Source organism: Melitaea cinxia, chromosome 2 (assembly GCF_905220565.1).
Source record: "Melitaea cinxia chromosome 2, ilMelCinx1.1, whole genome shotgun sequence".
NCBI classification, from domain to species: domain Eukaryota; kingdom Metazoa; phylum Arthropoda; class Insecta; order Lepidoptera; family Nymphalidae; genus Melitaea; species Melitaea cinxia.
In genome coordinates this window covers 13,534,344-13,560,242 of record NC_059395.1, presented here as the reverse complement: position 1 = coordinate 13,560,242, position 25,899 = coordinate 13,534,344, and the positions used below count along the sequence as shown (strand labels likewise).

Genomic DNA, 25,899 nt, shown 5'->3' with positions numbered 1-25,899 from the left:
GTAATATCGTCATACAAGGCTTCGACTTCATTGTCAGAGTGTGCTGGTCGGCGCATAGAGCTGTATCACTTTTAGGGAGAACCTGTCAGTGAGTTTAAGTACAAGGTACGCTACCCGGGTCGACACATTGCTGACTTCCACAACGTTGTTAGTGAGAGTCTTGTGGAACAGAAAATCGACGCCACCTTGGGAAAGCCCATCACCTTCACGGAAGCAAACAAGTGCCCGGAGTCCAGGATCATCGTGTCTTCGCCCTCTCTTCAAACTTCAGACAACCCCAGTATGCTTCACTTAAGTTTAAGCTTAAGACTCGGTTTTACTTCCAGTTCGGTAAGGTTGTGGTCCAGCCCTAACATGCCTCCATTATACGTAACCGGTACGTAGTACCTGTAGTTTTGAGTGGCAGCCTCCCGTATCCCGGTGATCCTCAGCACCCTCCGCCCCACCGTTACCGCAGGCGCTGCTGTAGCCGGGAATAGTGGGGCTACCGAGAACCGAGGGCCTCAAATTCTACCGCGAACTCATGAGAGTTTTTGCCCATAGTCACTACGCTGGGCAGGCGGGTTAGTGACCGCAGGGCTAGCTTTGTCGCACCGAAGACGCTGCTGCTGGTCTTCGGTTGTGTATTTAAAAAGCTAGCTGTAGGATGGCCATACCGCCATCGGTCGGCTTCACTAGTTCTACAGTGGTATTGGAACTTTGCTATTTCATATTATTGTTACGAACACACAAAGAAACTAGCGCCATCTAGCGGTAACCATCGAAACCACACAAAGACAGCGATAGCATGAAACTCTCTACTCCATACTAGATGGCGTTAGAGGAACTATTGTGGAACTATATAGAAATATAGTCTCGAAAACCGGGTACATGCGCGAACTTTCCGGAATGGTCTGGGCCTCGTGTCGGCCGATATAAATAGCCGCAGGTAGGCGAGCGAGTACAGTTCAGTTTGAGCGATCTTCGAGGCGACTTCAAGAGTGAAAACTAGTGATCAAGAGTGGTACCAGCGAAACCTACGACATTGGCTACGACTGAGGACATCGTTAGTGCTTAGTGATTGAACCTAGTGCTTTGTGTTGGACCTAGTGCTAGTGAATAAAGTCTTGAAAAGAGTCAGCAGGTCTTTCTCTCCAAATCCTTCGAACCCTAACACGTAACACTGGTGTCGGAAGTGAGATTTGGAGATGCCATTGACTCCGAGAGAAGACTTCAAGGGCGTCAGGACAGGGGCGCAACGAGCTGCGGAGGCCATACCTACTGGGGACCAAGCCCCGCCCACTGACCCCGCCTATCATGCCCCGCCCGCTGACCACGCCCACCAGGCCCCGCCCACTCGGACTCAGGCCCCGCCCACTCGGGCTCAGGCCCCACCCACTTTGTCTAAAGCCCCGCCCACTGGATCCGTCCACCTTACCACGCCCACCAGCGACACCGTAGCTTCTATAGACTCTCGAGTGGCTCTTCGATTAGAAAGTTTGATTAAATTAATGGAGCTGCAAAAGGCTGAAATTCGTGGTGCTTTGCAAGAATCACAAGAGCAGCAAAGGGTTGAAATTCGTAGTGCTTTGCAAGAATCACAAGAGCAAACAAGTTTCAAATTGCAAGAATCACAAGAGCAACAAAAGGCTGAAATTCGTGGTGCTTTGCAAGAATTACAGGAGCAAACAAGTTTAAAATTGCAAGAATTACAAGAGCAACAAAAAGAGCTCCAAGAAAAAACGCTTCGGGCTATAAAAGATGTTAGTGACGCGGTGACTAAGCTTCGAAAAGATCTCAACGTAGTGGAAGAACGAGTTACCAGGTTAGGATTGGATGTTGAAAATGTGAAAACCGGCCTCACTGAACTACAGAAGAGAGTTGTGCGCCTTGAAACCACGGGAGTCGCGATGTCTTGTGGAAGTACCGGAGTGGCGCAAGGACCAAGAGTGAAAGTGCCTCCATACGACTGCACTACTCCGTGGAACGCTTATCGTCAACAATTCCAGACTGTTGCTACTGCCAACGAATGGACGGAAGAGCAATGCCTGACCGCTCTCACTGTTGCGCTCAGAGGGCAAGCTTTGTCGGTTCTGGAAGCACTGCCACATACAGGAAACGGGTTCCAAGATTTGATGGAGGCACTTGAATCCCGATACGGGGATCGACACTTAGAGCACGTGTTCCGTGCCAAACTGCGTAACAGAGTTCAACGCCCAGGAGAAGGACTACAACAATGGGCGTTGGAAATTGAAAAACTCGTCAGGAAGGCACACCCAGGAACCGACACCAAGATGGTAAACACGAATATTGTTCAAGCATTTGTCGATGGAATCAAAGACCTGGAGGTCAGAGCTGCAGTGAAGCTTCGTCACCACACCTCGTTAAAGGAAGCATTGGCGCATGCTTTAGAGGTCGAGGCTGTTCGCCATGACATACGGCAGACCCATAAGATCCGCGAGGTTTCTGAGGAAGTCAAAGAGGCGAAGGCTCCCACGAAGAAAAGCTATGGAGTCATGTGCTACAAGTGCGGCGAGAGGGGCCATCTTCAGCTCAACTGTCCGCAGAAAAAGACCCAGATAGCAAGGATGAAAAGAATCGAGGAACAAATAGAGGAGCTGAAGAAGCAAAGGGCTTCGCCTCCTGCCCGGGATCAAGAGTATGACTTCAAGACGAAACACCGCAGCGGAAAGTTGTATGGGAATGCCGACGCACTCTCACGAAGACAGTGTTCGGAAGTCTGCAAACATTGTGTTAAGCAGGATTCTAATGAAGTCACATTAAAGCTAACAAGAACAAATCCTTTGGGTATCTGGGAGAATGATGCTATGAGGGAAGCTCAAGAAAAAGATGACGACCTTCAGCACATCATCACATGGAAGAAACGGGGTGACGTAAAACCAATCTGGAGTGAGGTTGCACCCACTGGCGCTGTCACTAAGGCGTACTGGGCTCAATGGGACAGTCTGATACTTCAAAACGGAATACTCTACCGGAAATGGGAGAAGACTAACGGCAGAGAGTTCCACCTTCAGATAATTGTCCCAAGAACGAGAGTACCAGATGTTCTCCGTGAAATACATGATGGCGTATCAGGAGGTCATCTAGGTGTCAAGAGGACGTTAACAAAAGTGCGAGAACGATTCTACTGGTTGCATTGTCGAGATGATGTACAGGATTGGTGCCGCAAATGTACTACTTGCGCTGCTGTAAAAGGACCACAGACCAGGATCCGTGGGAATCTGCGGTTGTATAACGTCGGTGCACCGTGGGAACGAATTGCAGTTGACGTAGCGGGGCCATTTCCTGTAACGGAATCGGGAAACAAATATTTTATGATCGTCATGGACTACTTCACCAAATGGCCCGAAGTGTTCGCCATACCAAACCAAGAAGCTACAACAGTCGCTTCTAAGTTAGTCGAAGAAGTGATATGTCGTTTTGGTGTGCCTCTAGAAATCCATTCTGATCAGGGCAGGAACTTCGAATCGCAAGTATTCCAGGAAGTGTGCAGAATTTTGGGCATGCATAAGACGAGGACCACCGCGTACCATCCACAGTCTGATGGAATGGTTGAGAGGTTTAACCAAACCCTTGAGAGGCATTTGGTGAAATTGGTAGACGACAAACAAAAAGATTGGAACCAGTATATACCACTCTTCCTTCTGTCGTACCGAACCGCCGAGCATGAGAGCATAAAAGCTACCCCGGCGTATGTCAATTACGGTAGAGAATTACGAATACCAGTAGACCTATTGACTGGAGGGGCACCGGAGGGACCAAATACCGTACAAGACTATGTCAGCGATTTAAGGGAAAAAATGCGCTATATACACGCCTTGGTTCGGGAAAATGGGTTACATTCAAGCGAGAACATGAAAACCAGATACGACCGGAAATCGAACACGAGCGGCTTCAAGGAAGGGTCACTGGTGTGGCTGCATAACCCAACCCGCCGGAAAGGGAAATCGCCAAAGTTGCAGACCAAGTGGGACGATCCATACAAAGTGGTTACCCGACTGAATGATGTGACTTACAAGATTCAAAAGCAACCAAGAGGAACATTCAAAGTGGTACACATAGACCGTCTGGCGCGTTACCATGGCAGTAACAACGATGCTCGGGACGAGCATCTCTAAGAGGGGAGTAGTGTTACGAACACACAAAGAAACTAGCGCCATCTAGCGGTAACCATCGAAACCACACAAAGACAGCGATAGCATGAAACTCTCTACTCCATACTAGATGGCGTTAGAGGAACTATTGTGGAACTATATAGAAGTATAGTCTCGAAAACCGGGTACATGCGCGAACTTTCCGGAATGGTCTGGGCCTCGTGTCGGCCGATATAAATAGCCGCAGGTAGGCGAGCGAGTACAGTTCAGTTTGAGCGATCTTCGAGGCGACTTCAAGAGTGAAAACTAGTGATCAAGAGTGGTACCAGCGAAACCTACGACATTGGCTACGACTGAGGACATCGTTAGTGCTTAGTGATTGAACCTAGTGCTTTGTGTTGGACCTAGTGCTAGTGAATAAAGTCTTGAAAAGAGTCAGCAGGTCTTTCTCTCCAAATCCTTCGAACCCTAACACGTAACATTATTAACTAGCTGATCCGGCAAACGTTGTTTTGCCAATAAACTATCTACTATAATATAAGGGTGCGGGGATTTACTTATAAACGAAAGCGTTGTAGACAATGAAAGTATGCTTTATTTAGTGCACAGAAAAATTAAAATAATACGTATAACAGTCACTACTACGATCGGTACACAAATAAAACCAAAAAAAAACAATTGCCGAAAACAGTATAGTGAGTAAGACAGGAGACCGGCTTTATTCTCATCCCTACTTCGTGACGTTTGCTGGATGAGAGGTGACAACGTAATGTAGACATCTAGCGGGGATAACTGATCGATTGATAGTTATCGACCGGCGAAGAGAGGAGATCAAATTAAATTGAGAAAAAAATCACAATTAAAGGAAATTATTAAAAATAATAAAAAATAAAAATTGCGATGGAAAAATAGGGCTTGATCGTAGAAAGGTTGAAAATTAAGTGTTATATAATTTTTTTTATTTTAAGTCATGACAAAATAAATATAAAAATCCTGCCAAAAAAAAAAGTTTATAATTAACAAATAAAATATAGGGGTTGATCGTAGAAGGTTGAAAATTTAGGGTTGTATGTATTTCTTAATGTTGTATCATAAAAAAATAAAAATATAAATAATATATCTAAAAATAAAAAATAAAAAAATTAGGGGTGGACTACCCTTAACATTTAGGGGGATGAAAAATAGATGTTGTTCGATTCTCAGACCTACCCAATATGCACACAAAACTTCATGAGAATCGGTCTAGCCGTTTCGGAGGAGTTTAACTACAAACACCGCGACACGAGAATTTTATATATTAGATTAATTCATTTATTTTACATGAAATAGTATGTCTTAATAATGATCACTAATCTAATAAAATCTAATATTAATTATTTTGTATTGTTATTTAATTGATTGAAATTTTGATTTGGGCAAATTGAGATAAGGATTGATGAATTTTGCATGGAATTAAATAAAGCTTTATCATTATTATTATTATCATTATTATTATTATTATTATTATTGGAACTTTTCTATACCTTAGTCGCCTCTTACGACACCCACGGGATGAAAGGGGGTGGCTAAATTCTATATGTCGTAGCCACTCACCTAAGTAAGTTTTAGTATACTTTAAATTGAAATACCTAAATTAGGGGGCGGCAAAATTTTCTTCCGCCCCGGGCGGCCGACAACCACACTACGCCACTGAAATTTGGTCAAGTTTTTTAAATTAATTTTAATTTTATTTAAATATTATCTAAACAAAGTGCGTGACATTTAATTGAAGTAGTTATAATTTGTAATTGTTCTTTTGATGTATATTTGATCTGTGAATAGGTTGCTATGGAGCTGTTTTTTCATATTAAAAGATGTGAGAATTTTATAGTAATAGTAAATATTTAAATAATACACAACTAAAAGCCATTAAGCAAATAACTGAACTATTTAAATAATAGTGATTATTAAGAACGGGTGAAACAATAGCATTAAATGTTATTTCTCTTTTCAGGTTCAAAAATCAAAATAAAAATCAAAAATAGCTTTATTCTCAGATTAATAAACAAAAGGTCTTTCGTTTATTAATCTGAGGCTTTATTCAAATAGGCTCCAAGAGCACTTTCGAATCGTCATTTTACAAATTAAAACTTTAAAAATAAATTATTATTTTTGTAAAAGTGAAGCTACCACCGATTCGGAATGTAGATTCTGCAGAGAAGAATCGGCAAGAAACTCCGCAGTTACTCTTTTGAAAATAATATATAAACTGTGTTTTAGTACAAAATTAGAAACATGTTGTATGAAATACAGCGTCACTAAGTCCACACATCTTTATCAACTAATGTAATCCTGCACCGAGTAATAAGTTTTATCTATTAACTTTTTTTTAATAAAAATTTTAAATTTATGTTGAGACAATTCCAAAAATTGTTTGTGGTATTTTATTACACATGCGAATACCATGACCCAGAAAGGAAACGTTTACTTTGCGCAGTCGGAAACTTGGAGTTACAATTTTGTTATTCCTTCTCGTGTATAATGCGATTATTACTATTTAATTCAAAACAATGAATATTTTGGTGGATATACATTATATTTTTATAAATATACTGCGACGCGATCGTTAATATGTCCACCTTTTGGAAAACATCCCGTAGGGAGACTCGAGCTCCAAGATCGTAAATGCCGCGAATAGCCCTTTTTAACCGATTTCCAAAAAAGGAGGAGGTTCTCAATTCGACTGTTTTTTTTTTATGTATGTTACATCAGAACTTTTGATCGTGTGGACCGATTTCGACAAATGTTTTTTTAATCGAAAGGTGGTGTGTGTCAATTGGTCCCATTTAAATTTATTTGAGATCTAACAACTACTTTTCGAGTTATATCTAATAATGCGTTTTTACTTGACGCTTTTTCCGTCGACCTATGTTGTATTACTCGTCGATGTAATTGAAGTCGGTTTTTTTTCGTTTGCACGCAAACACAATTATTTGCAAGATATAGTCTCAATATCTGCAGCATTACCCCACAGTAACAGGTCGTAAGACATAACACTATGGAAATAGCTAAAATATATTAAACGTGCAGTTGCAACGTCGGCCAGTTGTCGTACTTTTCTAACTGCGAATGCCGCGGAGCTGAGTCTACCATTCAAGGATGACAAATGGGAATTCCACTGAAGTTTTGAGTCCAAATGTATATATATATATATATATATATATATATATATATATATATATATATATATATATATATAAATATATATGTAGGTTAGTTTGTAAATAATTTAATATTAAATAATATTTTGTAAAATTAGTTTATATGATATAGCAACGCAATTATAGTTTTACTGTTCACCATAATATACAAAAAATAATTATAAAGTAAGACATTAACTATATATATATATATATATATATATATATTATACATAATTTATTTCAAGAGTAACAATGCCATTAAACCCTTATTGGGTTTGACTTGGCATATTTACATTCGAAGTTCTATGTTTTATAACTTACAATAAGAAAAGAAATATATTAAAATATTTGTGTGTGCTACAATTTATAAGTCACAGTTGTTCTCAATATTAAGGTAAGGAATACAAATCAAAATATAAATAAACAACAATTATGAAGTATATGGGGCTAGGGTAATAAAAAATTTAAGAGATGCAAGCATACTGTTTGTGCGCAGAATGCGGGTACATGTCATACAAAATAAAACGTCATCGTTGTATTAAAACAAGACTTTATTTAAATTCTTTGTTATTATATATTTTGGAGCAATTATTTTATAGGAGTACCTATACTAAATTCCTCCGCCATCTTGGGTCTGGACGCCATGTCGAATTTAGAATGACGTCACCTAGCTAAACGTGCTATGTCATTCATACTTAGCGTGTGTACAAAATTTCAGCTTAATCAGTTAAAAATATATGCTTCAAAATTGAGTTGTAAGATTCCACTTTAACAAACATTACATACACATACATTGCAAGTTAAATCAAAGTTTTTAAAAGTAATATAAATCTCTTATAATGAAGATAAATTGCGAAATTATGTGACAAGTTACGTTTTTCTGGAAAGGTAAAGACACTGAAGCCGTTCGCGAGCATGGTGTTGGCTTTACGGTAAGAAACGACTTCCTGTCATCCATAGAAACACCACACGGTGTGTCAGAGCGTGTTATGGTGTTGCGTCTAAATACCAAGTGCGGTTTTATTACAATCATCTCCGCCTACGCTCCAACGTTGATGGCAACCGATGAAGCCAAAAGTCAGTTCTACGACCAACTTGAATCTGTGATACAGAAAGTAAAACCCCGAGACCGCCTTTACATCTTGGGTGATTTAAAAGCTCGCGTCGGCCAAAATTACAGTGCGTGGCCAGAATGTATTGGCACCCACGGCATTGGTAAGATCAACGAAAACGGGCAACGCTTGCTCGAATTCTCTTTAAGACACTCACTTTGCGTTACCAATACCTACTTCAAGGGAAAGCCATCAAGTAAGGTTTCCTGGAGACATCCACACTCTGGTTATTGGCATCAACTTGACCTAATACTCACTAGAAAGAGCGACCTGGGCGAAACACTTCACACACGTACCTTTCACAGCGCCGAATGCGAAACAGACCACTCCCTCGTCGTGGCGTGTATTGCCGTCGTAAAAAAAAAGATCCACTCATCCAGGCCGTTCGGTAGAAGACGAATTGCTCTTCAAAATACCAGAGACGATTAGATGGTCCAAAAATATGAGACTTCTCTTTCTCTCTGGGAAGCAGTTGCCGAGAATCGTGACGGATGGCGTAAAGTTGTTGTGGACTGACGCAAGGTACACGATCAAGCTTGGTTTGAGACTTTAGCGGTAAGAAGAACGCAACAACAACAAGCTTCTTCCGTCGCTGACACCACCCGGTTTACCTGCAGGGCGTGTGGCAAAGGTTGTCGCTCACGTATCGGCTTATTCAGTCACAAAGAGCTGTGTAATTAATTCAAGCTGACACTGTTTAAATCGTCTGCAACAGACGGATTGAGGCCAATGATGATGACGTGACAAGTATAATTTCGTTAATTATCTAGGCTTTACAATAAAAAGAAAAAAGCAAATATTCCACACCAATTAATATAAAATGTTACGTAAAAAATACATTTCCGACTCTTTTTTTTAATTGCTTATACATTACTTATATGTATATTATTATATTCATGAATTCCTAAACTTTTTTGCAAATTTTCCTTTAGTAATTGGTTATTTTGTTGCTAAGGGATAATCAGACGGCAAATCTTTTGTCACCTCATCCGAAAGTTTCTTAAAGGCTTTCTCCATAGTATTTTGTACTCTATTTATAAGATTCGGGACATCATCCATAGTCAAACCCTCAGTAGATATTGGCTCCAAACATTCTGCAATGACTCGACCTACAAATAAATAAGTAGCTATATGATATTGACTAAGAAAAATAGTAAATATTAAAATTATTATAAAAAAGTTTGTATTTTCCTTACTATATGCAAACGTTTAATATTTGTAACTAGTAATTTAAGTTATGCAATTCAATATAAACTATAATAAGTTAATTGATTTCAATTTCTACTAATTTTATACTGAAAAAGTCTACAGAACAGTAGCACATTCACACAAAGAGCAACACGGAGGGGAGTAGCCATGTACAGGCGTTCCCCTCTGTCAAGGTATAAGGCCAAATGGCCATATGCGTACAATAAAACTAGTTGCAGCCGCACTGATCACTAGACTAAATCTAGTTGCGCGATTGAATCAACGTCCTTCAAAAAATGCCAAATTGTTCTGTTTTTAGCTTCAAAAAAAGATCTGCCACGTCAAATTTACTAAAACATGGCGTTACCTTTCATACGTAAGTATTTTTTAATCACATTATTACTTGTATACTACTTTTAAACCTTTTTTAAACTTAAAAATTACAAATATTATCGGTCGTGTTGACTCGATTTGTTTACCAACATAGGCCGCTCGCCCTCATACAATATGCGGATCGGTCGAGCGACTGATATTTCCTATCTCTACTTCCGAGTCTATTTCCGAGAAGTCACTGTCGCCGAGCGATAGTGTTGTTACCGGTTTGTTTGTAGATAGTTATCGATAAAAACGGCAAAGGCAAAAGAGGTGACAGACATTTTTGAGATCTTGATTTATTTATAATATAATATTGCTAGCTTTTTTTAATAAACATAGTTATATAATAAAATTGCATTAAATTAAATATAATACGCGTATTACGAGTATTAATACATTTTACTAGAATTACTTAATGTGAACTTCGACCATAATGTTTTATATAAAAATGTGGCAGGTTTTCTGAAAATCCAAATTTAAGGAATACATGGAAAAAAATTGTAATAACAGACAGACCTGGACGCCCACAAAAAATAGTGTAATTTGTTCAGATCATATCAATACAACTAACTTTCAAGTGTTGGCGAACAATAGAAGGATTAGTCGAGGGCACCAAACCAACACTAACGCCACACTGTTTTTGTCCCGTAAGTTTTTTTTTGTCTCATGTACAAGGTAATCAAGATATGGTTCACCTTTGTCATAGTAGTGAAACGAAACTTAGATTTGTCAACTTTGAAAATTAACAATGTTAAATCCATCCTTTCAGAGTCATCAACAAATCATTCAATCTAGCAGATGACAGGCTATCATCTTATGATGCCATTAGTGCTACGCTCCCTATTCCTGATTCGTTGACATCACGGGTTAATTTTAAATCGTTTATTGTAGACTGGCATTGTTGGCACAACAACGTTGCACCAAACGTATTTTGAAATAATTATAATAGTTAGACATATGCTGTCGCGACACTTTTTAACCGACTTCCAAAAAGGGAGGAGGGTCTCAATTCGAGTGTATTTTTTATGTATGTTACTTCAGAACTTTTGACTGGGTGGACCAATTTTGATAATTTTTAATTTAATAGAAAGCTGATGTTTATCATGTGGTTGCGCTTAAATTTCATCGAGCTCTGATAACATCTTTTTGAGTAACCTTTGATAACGCGTATATATTACATATATTGTATTACTTGTCGATGTAATTGAAGTCAGTTTTTTTTTTCGTTTGCGAGCAAATACAATTATAGTAGATAATGATGTATTCTACAAAGTCTTACTACATTTTGTATTTTTATTATCATTCGTTTTTGCAGCGCACGCAATGTAAGGAATTTTTTAGGATATTTTTTTATCCCTTGGGTTACATTATTGGAGTTTTAGTAAAGATCCCTAATATTTTTAAAAATATAGTATAACCTATGTCGCTCAAGGATAGTGTAGCTTCTCAACGATGAAATAATTTTTTGAATCGGTCCAATAGTTTCGGAGCCTATTCAATGCTAACAAACAAACAATCAAATCTTTACTCTTTATAATCGTTTATTTTACATGAAGATGTTTGATTTGTAGTATATAATAAATTAAGTCTATTTTTATAATATCTTACCTTTGTATCACTTTAAAAACATTATTTCCCTAACCGAGTAGTTGAATTTATCGATAATGCATATCGACAGTTGTTACAACCACGGCTGTTAGCAACTTTTCAGTGTAGTTGCGGCGTGTCATTATACTGTAATGACATAGAATGTATCTATGTGTGTGTGAAAAATGTAAGTGTGATTTTAATTTAGTATGTGTGAGTTTCGTAGTGACAGACGATTATTTTTGTGTGGGAATTAGATAAAGTGTGCATGTGTGTAATTTTCCCCCGCAAAAATTGACAGAAAGTTTTGTATCGGTAACAAACGCAATGGCCACTCCCCTCCGTGTTGCTCTATGCATTCACACGACCATAATTATAATCTATTGCAAACGTCTGGAAACAGAGAGAGACATATATATGTATGTTAAGGTGTCCCTTATTTCTGAAAGTTTTAATTTTCTAACACAGCTGTCTTGGTTTTGTCCCTTTGCTACTAAAACACTCGGAAATAAATTTTACCTCATTTGGAGTACGATAACCCGTGCCGACTTGCATCTATCTTATCATGTTCATACAAAAAGGGGATCGGACAGTAATCAGATTAAAATCTATAATGTACTTAGATAATAAATAAATATACTGTTTTATCGAATTACTGTTTAATCATTTTTTATCGAATAATAATTTAATTCATTTAAATGAAGAAATAAAATGTTGTCATTAACAATATTTTTAATCTGTACTGAAACACCAACTACAGTACGTGACGTCATTTGTCCGCAACGCCCGCATTGTTTTCACCATGCCGCCATATTGCGAGCACACAGATGACGCCTGACGCATAACAGCGCCCAAATATGGGTTCCACTTATAAAACCCGCCCACGACGCCAACGGCGTTTTTTACGTTAGTGAAACGGCAATTTTAGCGGTCGTGATCGATGGCGTTGTGGGCCTTAGGTGGAACGCGCTCATTGTTATTACTCCAAATGACGTCACGTGCTCTCAGATGACATAGCGTGACGTTTCGGCGGGATTTTAAACAAACAATATTAAAACATGATTTTCAGTACATACCCAAAAGGCTATAAATAATTTTATTTTTTATGGAAATAAGTTATCCATAAAGATTAATTTAAAACGCTTTCTGAAAATTTGTCCGATCCTCTATTGCGCGGAAGTTGCGGCGCGTACTCGTGATATTTGTCATTTATTCTTTCTTATTATTATGATTAGCATGTATTTGGGATGCTCTGTGCTGGTAAGTTTTAGATACAAGCGTTTTCGAGTGTTTAGTGATTTTGTTTTTTGTTTTTGGCAATTCCCACTTGAATTGAATTATTTATATATTTGTTTGTGTTGTTTACTGTTAAGTGTACGTTGTAAGTAGTTTCTTATTTTTTTTTTGTTTTAAAAAAATGGATACCGACCCACCGGACCCCGGCGGGGGTAACAAAACCAACAGAAAAAAAAACCTTTAAACGATCCTTCTGACTCTGACCAGACTAAAAGGTTAGTTGTAAACCCATCTTCGTCGACTCCTTCAATTCAATTAACATACACCAGCCCCGAACTTCAAAACGACAAGAGGTTATACTCTTCGGATGCTTTTGCTCCGTTTGTTGTTCATGTCATCAAACCTGAGTCTGAATCCAATAGCGGTATGGGTCTTCGCCCTATTCAATTTGGACACTTCTTATTCAAAAACAACACCAAAAACATTGTAATGGATGGTATCAAGAGAATCGGTAGGAACCGAATTTCTATTGAATTTAGATCAGCCGAACATGCTAATCAATTCCTAGACCATCCCGCCCTTGGAGCTGCTGGATTTACCGCAATAATTCCATCTTATAGTGTATCTCGCATGGGAATTGTTCGAGATGTCCCAGTAGATTGGTCTATGGAGGAATTTGTAGCTAATTTAGAGGTTCCCCTTGGATACGGTAAGGTTATGAAAGCTAGGAGATTAAGCCGGGAAGCTGTTAATGATGTTTCCCCTACCTGCCTCCCCAGTCAGTTGTCCTTACTTTTAATTCTCAAAAGCTCCCACCTCGTGTTTGTTTCTTCTCCTCTCTACCAGTTGAGACATATCTATTACTAACAATACAATGTAACAAGTGCTGTAAATTTGGACATATTAAAGCACAATGTATGTCCAAACACAGATGCTATAAATGCTCCCAGATGCATGAAGGGGAAACATGTAATGTATCATGTCCTACATGTTTTTACTGCTCTGGTCCACACTCAGCAAATGATATTTCTTGCCTAGAATACTCTAGGCAGAAGTCCATTAAATTGATCATGTCTCAAGAAAGCATTTCTTACCTCGAAGCTTCTGCCAGATTCCCTCATGTAAGACGTTCATTTGCTGATTCTACAAGAATCTCTCCCTCTTCTCCTGCTTCCTCTATAAAGAGAAAGAATACTCCTCCTATAAAAAAACAGTATTTACTCCTCGACACCCTCCTCCCCCTATCACACCCGGCTATGACAGTCATGCTCATAGGAGATTGTAGAGACACCTGTTTCTGAATCTCCAAATGGGTGTGCATTCCCAAATGATTCTCTCTCTCTTAACGATAACGTTATTGAACTTCTTACCTCTCTCCTGATTAACTTGCTTTCCTTGTTCAGTGATTCCGAGCTACCGAACAATATTCATTAAAAACTTAACTCAGCTTGCAAACCTCATTCCCAACAATGGAGCACATCATCCTACAGTGGAACTGTCGTAGCGTTAAAAACAAAATCCATGAATTATTATATTTAATTAAAAAGCACAATCCATTAATTCTTGCCGTTCAGGAGATGTGGTTAAGACCTGGTTCTCATTTTAGAGTCCCGGGCTATGCATGCCTCCGGGACGACAGGACTGATGGCAAAGCTGGAGTAGCCATACTGGTCTCCAGGAACTGTATATATTCTTCCGTTTCCATTCCCTCACACAGTGACTTAATCAATATTGTGGCTGTCCGCATTTTAAACATTACTTTCTTCTCTGTGTATATACCTGAACCCAATATTAACGTCGTGTGTGAATTATCATCTATCCTCTCCTCTATTTCTCCCCCTATTGTTGTGTTAGGTGATATTAACATTCATCACACATCTTGGGGTTCCCATTATTGTGATTATTTTCCCCATATTTTTTAGATATCTTAGATGATTATAACCTTGTTATGTTAAATGACGGGTCCCCCATTCGCAGGTTTTCCCCTCTACAAAACCCAAATAGTGCTGTATCATTCTGTTCTGCATCGCTTCCTTCCCTATCCTCGTGGACCATTCTCCCTCATTCTTTTGGCAGCGATCATTTTCCAATTGTTATATCACTATCATTCTCTTCTAGACCTACTGTTATCCCTATTCCTCCTAGATTGAAATTTAATGTGGCCAAAGCAGATTGGTCACAGTTTGCAGTAGTTACGGATAATGAAGTCAGTCATATCTCTCCTGTTTAATCAAATAACGTCCACCTAGTATATAATTATTTTAAAAATGCACTCTTGCAAAGTGCTGAAAAGGTAATTCCTTTAAAAGGCTCTAGCACTTTTAAAAGGACATTCCCTCCTTGGTGGGATGCTGATTGCTCAAATGCATGTAAGCGTCGCAAAGATGCAGAGCGACAATACTCTCTTTCTATGAGTCTAGATAATTATTTAAATTATAAAAGAGTGGCAGCTAAAGTGAATAGAGTGATCTCTAAAAAGAAAAAGAGTGGCTGGTAACACTTTTGCGAAAGTTAATCCCCTACCTCTCACTCTTCTATTGTTTGGAAAAACATTAGGAGATATAGAGGAACACTTTCTCCTAGTGATAACTATCAGTCCAATGACACATCTACTGGGATTAATGCCTTTTCGCAAAAGTTGGCACCTCTATCGGTCCCTTCATTGGAAGAGTGTACAACATACATAACCTCAAATCATATCCCATCAAATTCGAATCATTTCGATGCCCCCTATTCTATGGAGGAATTTCAACTGGTTTTGCAGTCCTTAACAGACTCCTCTTCTGGTGAGGAAGGTATTCCTTATTCTTTTATTGTCAAGAGTGGTCCAGCTACTCAAAAGCTTTGCCTAGATATTTTAAATTATATATATCAATCGGAAGTTCCTCCAAATGAATGGCGAAGGCAAATAGTTTTGCCTATCTTGAAACCTGGAAAACTTAGTACAGACCCATATGGCTATAGACCAACAGCATTATCGTCTACTATCGCTAAGATCCTTGAACATCTTATTAAAAACCGATTGGAATGGATTATGGAAAGTGGAGGAGTCCTTTCCAAAAGTCAATTCGGTTTTCGAAAAGGCTTTAGTACTATGGACAGCCTTGGGATCTTCATGACAGAATTACGCATTGCATTCTCTAAAAAAGAAACAGTTGTGGGAGTATTTCTTGATGCGGTATCTGCATATGATAATGTTCTTCTTCCGGTGCTCAGGAAGAAAATGCTAAATCTGAGTATCCCTGTGAGGATGACAAATTTTATCTACAACTATTTTTCTTCCCGCTCTATTATTATATCTACAAGACATTCTTCTTTCCCTCCAAGAATGGTGTGGAAAGGACTTCCTCAAGGCTCTCATATATGCTCATGACTTAGACCTCTCAGTTAATTGTTTTTGCAATGTCCTTCAATATGCAGATGAGCTATCACTATATATTTCTTCCAAAGACATAAATGAATGCACTACTCGACTTAACTCTGCCATTGCCTATTTGAATGATTGGTTAGGTAATCATGGGTTGTCTATATCTATTGACAAAAGTACTGTAGTGGTTTTCTCTCGTTCCAGACTTGTTTCTGACAATAATATAACTAGTAACCAACAAGTTTTCCCGGTTAAAGATAGTGTAAGATTCTTGGGTGTTTATCTGGACTCAAAGATGACCGGTATACATCACATTAATCACATAAACCAGAAATGTGAAAAGAACATTAATATGTTACGGTCCCTTTCAGGAGTATGGTGGGGCTCCCATCCTTATTCCCAGAAGCTACTTTATAATTTCCTTGTCCGTAGTCATTTAGACTATGGAACTTTTCTCTTAGAACCCTGTAATAAATTATCTTTAAAGTCATTAGATAAGGTCCAGTCCAAATCACTAAGAATCATTATAGGTGCCATGCGATCCTCTCCAGTAAATGCTCTCCAAGTCGAATGTGTTGACCCTCCTCTTCATCTTCGAAGACAATACCTATCTGATAGATTCCTTTTTAGTCTTTCAATCCCACTATCACCCACTTATTAGTAAACTCCATACTCTTTCCCAACTCTTCTCTTCCTCTAATTATTGGTTGCACAAAGATCCTCCATGCCTCTTAATTGGTTACCAAAAACTGACTAGTCTCCCTTGCCCTATCTATCAATGCCGACTTAATCCCCTTTTTGATACTCCTTTTGAATCTCTTATATTCCCACCTCACATTATCCTTAACTTTTCTATTGCAAAAGGTTTACCTATTGCTAACATTCAATTTAATCAAATAATAAACGAACAGTTTAAGGACTGGATACTTATTTTTACGGATGCATCAAAATTTTCTGTTCATAGCTGCGTTGTTGTGTCTGTCTGGATCCCTAAAGTAAATGTGATTTTAAACTTTAAATTACCTGCCATGTCTTCTGTTTTTACAGGAGAATCAATAGCTATTTTAGAAGCACTTTCTTTTATAGAATCACATCATTTAGATAAGTACATTATACTGGCAGACTCCAGAAGTGTTCTTAAAGCTATTGTGTCAAACCCATTTCGGTCAAAAAACAAATTTTCTTACATCCTGTAAATAAGAAAGTTACTTTTTAAATGCCACTCACAGAACATTCGGGTTGTGCTTGCATGGATTCCTGGACATAGTGGTATTTTAGGTAATGAAAGTGCAGATGCTTATGCTAAAGAAGCCACAATATCTGGTATCTTTAGTCAATTTAGAGTATATTGCCAGGATCTCATCCCATTTGCAAAGTCTCACATGATGACTAAATGCAGAGTAACCTTTGGTCTCAGTCAAGCAGATCCTGTGGCAGACATTATGCTGAAATTCAAGACTCCATCCCTCCAAGACCTTGGTTTTTCCAATACCGTCAAGCTTACAAATTTGTCTGTTCAACAATATGTCGCCTTAGACTTGGACACTCATGTACTCCTGTATTTCTTGCAAAGATCAGGATCATCATCTAAACATAAAATCATAGACTCACTCTGACTTTGGCAAATCCTCACGGAAGTCATTATACAAGAAGAAGAAGAAGCATGTATTTGTTATATTTAGTAAATGGTAGTGGAATTAAGAAGAAATAAAAAAAGCTAAAGCTAAGCTAGCTGATGCGAATCGTTACCGTTTAAGCGTCAAGTTCTGCAGGAATTTTTTAAAATTCTCCGAAGTGAAATAGACTGTAAAATATAATTTAGAATTCTTTCCAGAGCTATACCTAACTGTGAAAAACTTGTGGACCTTTACCAGGTTTAGAAAAAATATATAAAGAACATAAGATACACAACAAGCGCACTACAAGCGCTGTCGTTAGGATTTTTAAAATAATTTGGATAGCTTAGATAAGTCTATTTTCTTAATTAGAAATAATAGCAATTTCTTCTGGAGACCCGATTTAACTTGGGCGAAGATGTTGCCTATTTAGAGGCAGAAAGAAAAGTTTTTCTTTTAAGGGCAGTTAATCATTGGTCTTAGTCCGTCTATTGCAGACGATTTAGACAGTGTCAGACAGACACTATGTCGCCTAGGACACTCTTCAGGAAAACGCAGAGTTGCCTAAGCTCTGCGCCACTCTCTCGCTCTCGCGCATTGGCTAGGTCCACAGGAACGAACGAATCGATACATGTGGAGTCAGTTCGGCTGCAGGAGTCTTTCGCATTTTAGAGCTATGCTACGAATGCTTGACGGATACCCCATTCCGGGTTTTCCTTCTTTTGAATTTGAATGAAGTTTTCCTTCTCCAGGACCCTGATGATTTTTGGCCAGGTTTATCCCTCGGTCGCCTTTTACGACCCCCACGGGAAGAAAGGAGGTGGTGCTATTCTACTCGGCCGACACCACACGGCATTAATGATACACCTAAAATAGCTGTAAAACTAATACAAAATTTTCATGTTTGATGGCTGCAAAAATAAACGCAATATTCCCTACACTTTTTGGAAGAGCATAGAAATGTGCATCCTCAGTGTTGAAAAGAGATCTTCAAAAGGAAATATCTAGTCCGATCTTGATCGTGATTACGATTTAAAAACAATAATATAAAAATATTTCAATTATTTTAGCTACATAACAAAAAGGGCTGAAAACAACAATTTTCAAAATCTTCAGAGCCTATCGGCATGGGTTATTTAAATAAGTGTAGGTAGTTTATAAAGAAATATGTACATGCTTTCAATATTCGAAAAATATTTTTTTTACGCATATAAGGGATACCTCAATGTCTATACCTAATTCTTATCTTATGCATTAGGTATCTAGTTATTAAAGTTTTTGAAATAACCCAATTATAATACTAAATTATTAATAAATAATGTTATAATGTAATAACTACTATTAAACAAGTGTCTCTGATGATTAATAAAATAATACCGTGAAATTACAATAGGAATGATTGGAACTTGAGTTCCTACCGCTATGTTGAAAGCCCCCTTCTTGAAGGGCAATAGTTTAGTAAAATCACTATTTCTCGTACCTTCGGGGAAAATTAGTAGTTTAATCTGCAATAAAATGTAACAATAATGTGTAAATTTAATGTAACAGGGTACATGTACATGTACGTATATGTAAGTCCAACCGTAAGGCATGGGTGTTTTACTTTATCTGTAATTTTGAAAAACACATTTTACTTCTGGGAAAATTGGCATCTTTTGGTAGATATATTTTAAGAAATTGTCTTTGTATCCTGAGAAACTAATCAGAATAAGAATAAAATCTATTTGCCTACTTTATGTAATACGAAATGTTTCTGTGGCTGGTAGGCCATACAGAGGTGGGCCACCTAACTTAATGGATGTTTGCTGTGTTCTGTTAATTCGCAATATGTGTCATTATAGAAACAAATTATGGGGTTTATTCATTTTGTGTGCTTACTGTATTTTTCACTGAGCCATTATTATTGATCTTATTATTTCTACTGAGAAATGACAGACATTGATCAGTCATCAACTATCCTTTAAAGTAAAAGAAAACATCCATGTTTTGCATTATTAAAACAAGCAATTAATTGTTAAATTTCAACATTGATCATAAATTAGAAAAAATTCTATTACTGAGGTATACAAATATTTTGACTTTTTATTATAACCCTGCATAAGTACCATAAGGTGTCAATTATTGTTTTAAATAGTACCTTATTTTGAAGAACATTTCTAGATTTGGTTAGTAACAATTCATGAGCGACTTTAGGGTTTCCTCTGTCTACAAAAATAGCATTCATCAGATATAAACCCAATCCAAATGGCCAGAAATAAAACATTTCTTTTTTGGCAACTATTGCTACCTTCTTCCATGCATACCAAAATTGGCATACACCTGCAGAGTAGAAATAAAAAAATTATATGCATTAAACATATTCACCACAAATTGATCAACTCTTATAAATACTTACCTAATAAGTCCAAGAAGGATTGGTGGTTTAATATGATAATAGCTCCTCTATTTTCTGATATAATTTCGGGATTCCTTAAGTTCCACGTAACACCTATGAGTTTTGTAACATTTTTAGATGTTTCTGCCATAAGTCTGAAGAGAAAGAAATTAATAAAATAGTAATATTTAGTATATGCATTTATTTTGTAACTAAAGAAAATTAAAGAGATGCAATAATAAGTTCCCTAGGATAATAATATATTAAAGGTTGTTAACTAAACGCTTCTGTTTTAGGTAACATCCAACTGACATAGACAAATTCATATCTTAATGAATAATACATAATTATAAAAATGGGTATATAATACACCGAGCTTGTAGCGGAAATCAAACATCCGCAGCAGAAGGCATGTTGCAGAACATGCGAGGAGTACTAGTCAAATATCAATTATATATCTTTGTTTATATATCTTTTCTTTATTTATCATCTAATGTATAAATAAAGTTTTAAAAGTGAAACTTTTATTCTATAGCCCCAAAATTTTTGGTTCATCTATCGCATGTCGCACCGTGTTGCATTAGAGCTGGCTGCAAAGTAGGGATAAAGGGAAAGGGCACGGCAGAGCAGCCAAGGCCAACATGGCAGCGCCCATAAATTGCATCAGCTGACCGTGTTGCATTTATATTCTCACTTATTCGTGCAAGTGTTCCGCAGTATTTGTGTTTTGATCTGTGTATTAATGTAAATGTTTTTATTCACTAAAACTCACTTGCATCGTAGTTTCATAAAACCACCCAATTCTTTTTGATAAAATCTAAAACCTACAAATGTGTGCTCATAGCTCACAAAAATCGATGGGTTGTCTGGAAGAAATGGCTAATTAGCTTGCATTAGCATTGTACTTCGCTGTCTGTCTTCTTTCTGCTTTGTTTGTAATATATTTGTGATGTACAATAAAGTATAGATAAAATAAATAAATAAATAAAAATCGCATGATAGAGATTTTTATTAAATTGCCGTACTATGATTTTGATGAAGTTTAAATGGTTTGCGATATATTATTAAATATAATTTCTATTTTCTAAAGTACTTAGTAGCGAGTAGTTTAGTTAGTAGATAATTTGGAACTTATTGTTTTTTAAATAGTCACTTCTGAGACTTACCGTGCGTTTTTCACATTTTTGCCGTTCCATATAAATAATGGCATTAAAATCAAAGAATTAAATACAATAAAAAAAGCGATAGTACCAAATTTAAAGTAATACTCCACAACTTTCGCAATAGTATACATTTTTTTTTTACTAACGTATACTGCTATAATAAATAGTAAAATATAAACGATGTAATTCCACATTTTAGACCACTTTATATACTAGTTTAATACACCAAACTCTAATTTTTTTTTTAAAATATTAAAAAACTAATAATAAACAATATCATCTATCACATCACTAATGTTGACGCTTCTATTGAAGTATGAAGTATGAACCTGCCAAGAATCTGCTTGGTATGGCGATCGGGTGTTGCCAACAGCTTGACTGGCTTCTCACCAGAATCAACCTTTAAAACTACCAGAAAACCACTTACAAAAATGGTCGAATACTCGAAACCAAAAAAAAAATCCTATAAGTAATATATTTTATCTCTTTACGAAAGAAAATAATGAAGAAATATCATTTTCTTTTATCATAACATTAAAAGTATTAATTAACTATTAAATTATTTTTTTCTTGTGATAACTCGTTTTTCATTGATGACTTATCGCCAACTTCACTTTTACATGATTATTTAGTATTGGTTGCTGTGTGGTGTAAAGAATTTAGCCACCCCTTTCCCGTGGGTGTTGTAAGAGGCGACTAAGGCGTAAATCAGTTCCACTAGCACCTCGGATCTTAAAAAGCCGACCGATGGCGTGGCGGGATAACCATCCAACCACTGGCTTTGAAATACATAGGCCGAAGACGGGCAGCAGCGTCTTCGGTGCGACAAAGGCAGCCCTGCGGTCACCGACCAGCCTGACTAACGTGGTGACTATGGGCAACACATATGGGTTCACGCCATTTTTGGCGCGAATTTGTAGAGGCCTATGTCCAGCAGTGGACTGCGATAGGCTGATGTGTGTGTGTGTGTGTGCGTGTGAGCGTGTGTGTGTGTGTGTGTGTGTGAAATAGTACTAATGCCTACAAGGCAGCAAAATATTCTACGGGAAATCTCCTAAACTAATATCAGCAATGCCTACACGGGTTTTAAGATGGCTCTGTGAAAATTATCATTAAGTAAAATAATTAAAAGTTATAAATTACTCGAATGTCCTTTAGATCACACGACTGACGTAAAATTTACGAAACGTAACTCTTTCTCTTTCTATCTTCACTAACTTATGTCTCCCTATCAACTTCCGTTCACCTCGCCCGATCACACTTTTCGTAACGCTCTCGTCACGCAATCACCACTTACTCTCCAAGTCAAGCGTGCGTAAAATAGTTTTACTTTAAACATCCTCTAGTCACTACATGCAATATTCACTACTAAATGGTGTGTCGAAACCACCAGTTTTAGTGGAAAATTTACTAAGCTGACAGCACTGTAAAGGTTCGGCGAACCATTAGCTAAAACAACAACAAAATATGAGATAGCACGATAAATTTCCTCGTGTGAAACAGAAACAACAAATAATGTTTGTTTGTTGTGTATCGGGCTTCGCTCCATGTGTCTCGTTTATTGGAACGAAGTTCCTTACGGCAGGCTTGACATTTGGCTGGGCGACCGAACTGAAAGAAATGTGATACTAAAACCGTAAGAATAATATATATAACGGAAGTGAGGTAATATCAGTCACACGACTGTATACTAAGACGTTTGTAAAACTAAAATATTACTGTCGACAAAAATAAATAAAGAAACCAATCAACAAAAAAAAAAAAAAAAAACAAGAACTAGAAAATATATATAAAATTCAACATTTTTTTTAATTGTGTTGCTTCTGTACTATCCGAAGAAACTTCGTTCCTACCTGGTGTCCCATGACACCACATAATTTTTTTTTGTCATCTTTACTAATTTTATTTAAATATCCATATATCAATGTACTACATTAGATATATTTTATCTTCTATATATATAAAATCGCTAAGCCATTCATTCATCACGAAATTGCAAAAACCGCTGAACGCAAAAACATGAAATTTTGTAGACTGTATTAAACTGAAGTGATGATGATGATGACTGATAGCTGAACTTGCGAACTTCGTTTAGCCTTTTTTTCCCTTAGATGTAATTTTTCTTAATAACATATATGAATATAAAATATAGCATATCTTAATGCTAATGAATATAAGTTGGATCAAACTGCACGCGGTATGCAAATTTGACTAAATTCGGAGTAGTTTAGGAGTCCATCGCGGACAAACATCGTGACGGGTAATTTATATATTTAAGATATGACGATATATATTTACACAATTTTTTTTGAACCTGATGTGTGAACTAAATTAATATAAATAAACAAATAAATATCTTTAACATATAACTACACGCAGTCATCTGTTCCTAAGGTAAACAACTTTATGCTTATATATTGCTAGCTGACCCGGCAAACGTTGTTTTGCCAATAAACTATCTACTATAAGTGTGCGGGGATTTACTTATAATCGAAAGCGTTGTAGACAATGAAAGTATCATTCTCATCCCTACTCCGTGATGTTTGCTGGATGAGAGGTGACAACGGTAGACATCTAGCGGGGATAACTGATCGATTGATAGTTGATCAGTTGTCGACCAGCGAAGGCAGGAGATCAAATTGAATAGAAAAAAAATCATCATCAGTGAAAATTAAATTAAAGGAAATTATTAAAAATAATAAAAAATAAAAATTGCGATGGAAAAATAGGGGTTGATCGTAGAGGGATGAAAATTTAGGGTGTATGTAGGTACTTATTTTTTAATGTCGTATCATAAAAAAAAATAAAAAATCAACAATTTATCTAAAAATTTAAAAAAAAAAAATTAGAGGTGGATTACTCTTAACATTTAGGGGGATGACAAATAGATGTTGTTCGATTCTCAGACCTACTCAATATGCAAACAAAATTTAAGGAGAGATTTAAGAGTTTAACTACAAACACTGCGACACGAGAATTTTATATATTAGATGTTGTAGATATCAGCTGACTATAGGTACATACACACACATATTTTTTTCGATACACTTAATACACACGTAAATATGTCCCGCGGAGTAGAAAGCAGGGATAGCCATTAGTATTTGCTCGCAAACGAAAAAAACCAACTTCAATTACATCGACAAGTAATACAACGTAGATCGAAGGAAAAATAGTCAAGTAACTACGCGTTATCAAAGATTACTTAAAAAGTAGTTATCAGATCTCGTTAAAATTTAAATGTGACCACATGATAAACATCAGCTTTCGATTAAATTAAAAATTATCAAAATCGGTACACCCAGTAAAAAATTATGCGGATCTTCGAGAGTTTCCCTCGATTTCTCTGGGATCCCATCATCAAATCCTGGTTTCCTTATCACGGTACCAAACTAAGGGTATTCAACAAACCTTTCCAACAAAAAAAAGAATTATCAAAATTGGTATATCTAGTAAAAAGTTATGTGGTATAATTCAACGTAGGTCGACGAAAAAAGCGTCAAGTAAAAACGTATTATTAGATATAACTCGAAAAGTAAGTAGTAAGTAGTTAGATCTCAAATAAATTTAAATGGGACAAAATGACACACACCACCTTTCGATTAACAATTTTTTTGTCGAAATCGGTCGACCTAGTCAAAAGTTCTGAAGTCACATACATAAAAAAAAAACACAGTCGAATTGAGAACCTCCTCCTTTTTTGGTAGTCGATTAAAAACGTGTTTCATCGGTCCAATAATGTCTTAAAAGCTACATGATTCGGCGGATATAATAATGCGGTATAAAATACAAATCACTTCACCTGTCCAAAATCAATGTAAGAAATCTGTGAAATCGAAATTTGGAACTTATACTTTTTTAATGTTCTATTTTTAATATGTACGATTTTATTTTTATGTTACCCACACATTAGGAATTCTAAACATTTTTGAATATCATATCAAAAATTGACCGCTCCAGCGGGATTCGAACCCGCGTCTCCGACTGACCGTGTCGGCGCTCTAGCCAATTAAGCTATGGAACGATATACCCGCTAGAGCAAAATTTTTTTGATATGATGATTTTTATTTTCGGTTTAAGCGAACCGTGGCGCCGTCTATAGTGAGTTCTTTACAGAGACCCGTAACTATTCAAAGTTTCATATTACAATGAAAATCTTTGACAGGAGACGACACCATGCTATTTTTAATATGTACGATTTTATTTTTATGTTACCCACACATTAGGAATTCTAAACATTTTTGAATATCATATCAAAAATTGACCGCTCCAGCGGGATTCGAACCCGCGTCTCCGACTGACCGTGTCGGCGCTCTAGCCAATTAAGCTATGGAACGCCACGCGGCGCCACGGTTCGCTTAAACCGAAAATAAAAATCATCATATCAAAAAAAAATTCGCTCTAGCGGGTATATCGTTCCATAGCTTAATTGGCTAGAGCGCCGACACGGTCAGTCGGAGACGCGGGTTCGAATCCCGCTGGAGCGGTCAATTTTTGATATGATATTCAAAAATGTTCTATTTTTCTCCGATTATGTAAGGATTATATCTACAAATGCCATTACAATTTTCTTCATGTGAACGTAAGGTAGTAAGGTATTTTCAG

At 37.1% G+C, this 25,899-nt stretch overlaps 1 protein-coding gene across 1 annotated transcript; it reads right to left on the bottom strand.

Moving 5' to 3' along the window:
• Window positions 1-9,126: 9,126 nt before the first annotated feature.
• Window positions 9,127-21,638, bottom strand: LOC123665245 (1-acyl-sn-glycerol-3-phosphate acyltransferase alpha-like). The gene is made up of 5 exons (XM_045599578.1): window positions 21,298-21,638; window positions 20,153-20,286; window positions 19,895-20,076; window positions 19,094-19,262; window positions 9,127-9,497 (listed from the first exon to the last, which is right to left on the bottom strand). Exons 1-5 carry the CDS (start codon window positions 21,486-21,488, stop codon window positions 9,328-9,330), a joined length of 846 nt encoding a protein of 281 aa, XP_045455534.1. The 5' UTR covers window positions 21,489-21,638; the 3' UTR covers window positions 9,127-9,327.
• Between the last annotated feature and the right edge of the window lie 4,261 nt (window positions 21,639-25,899).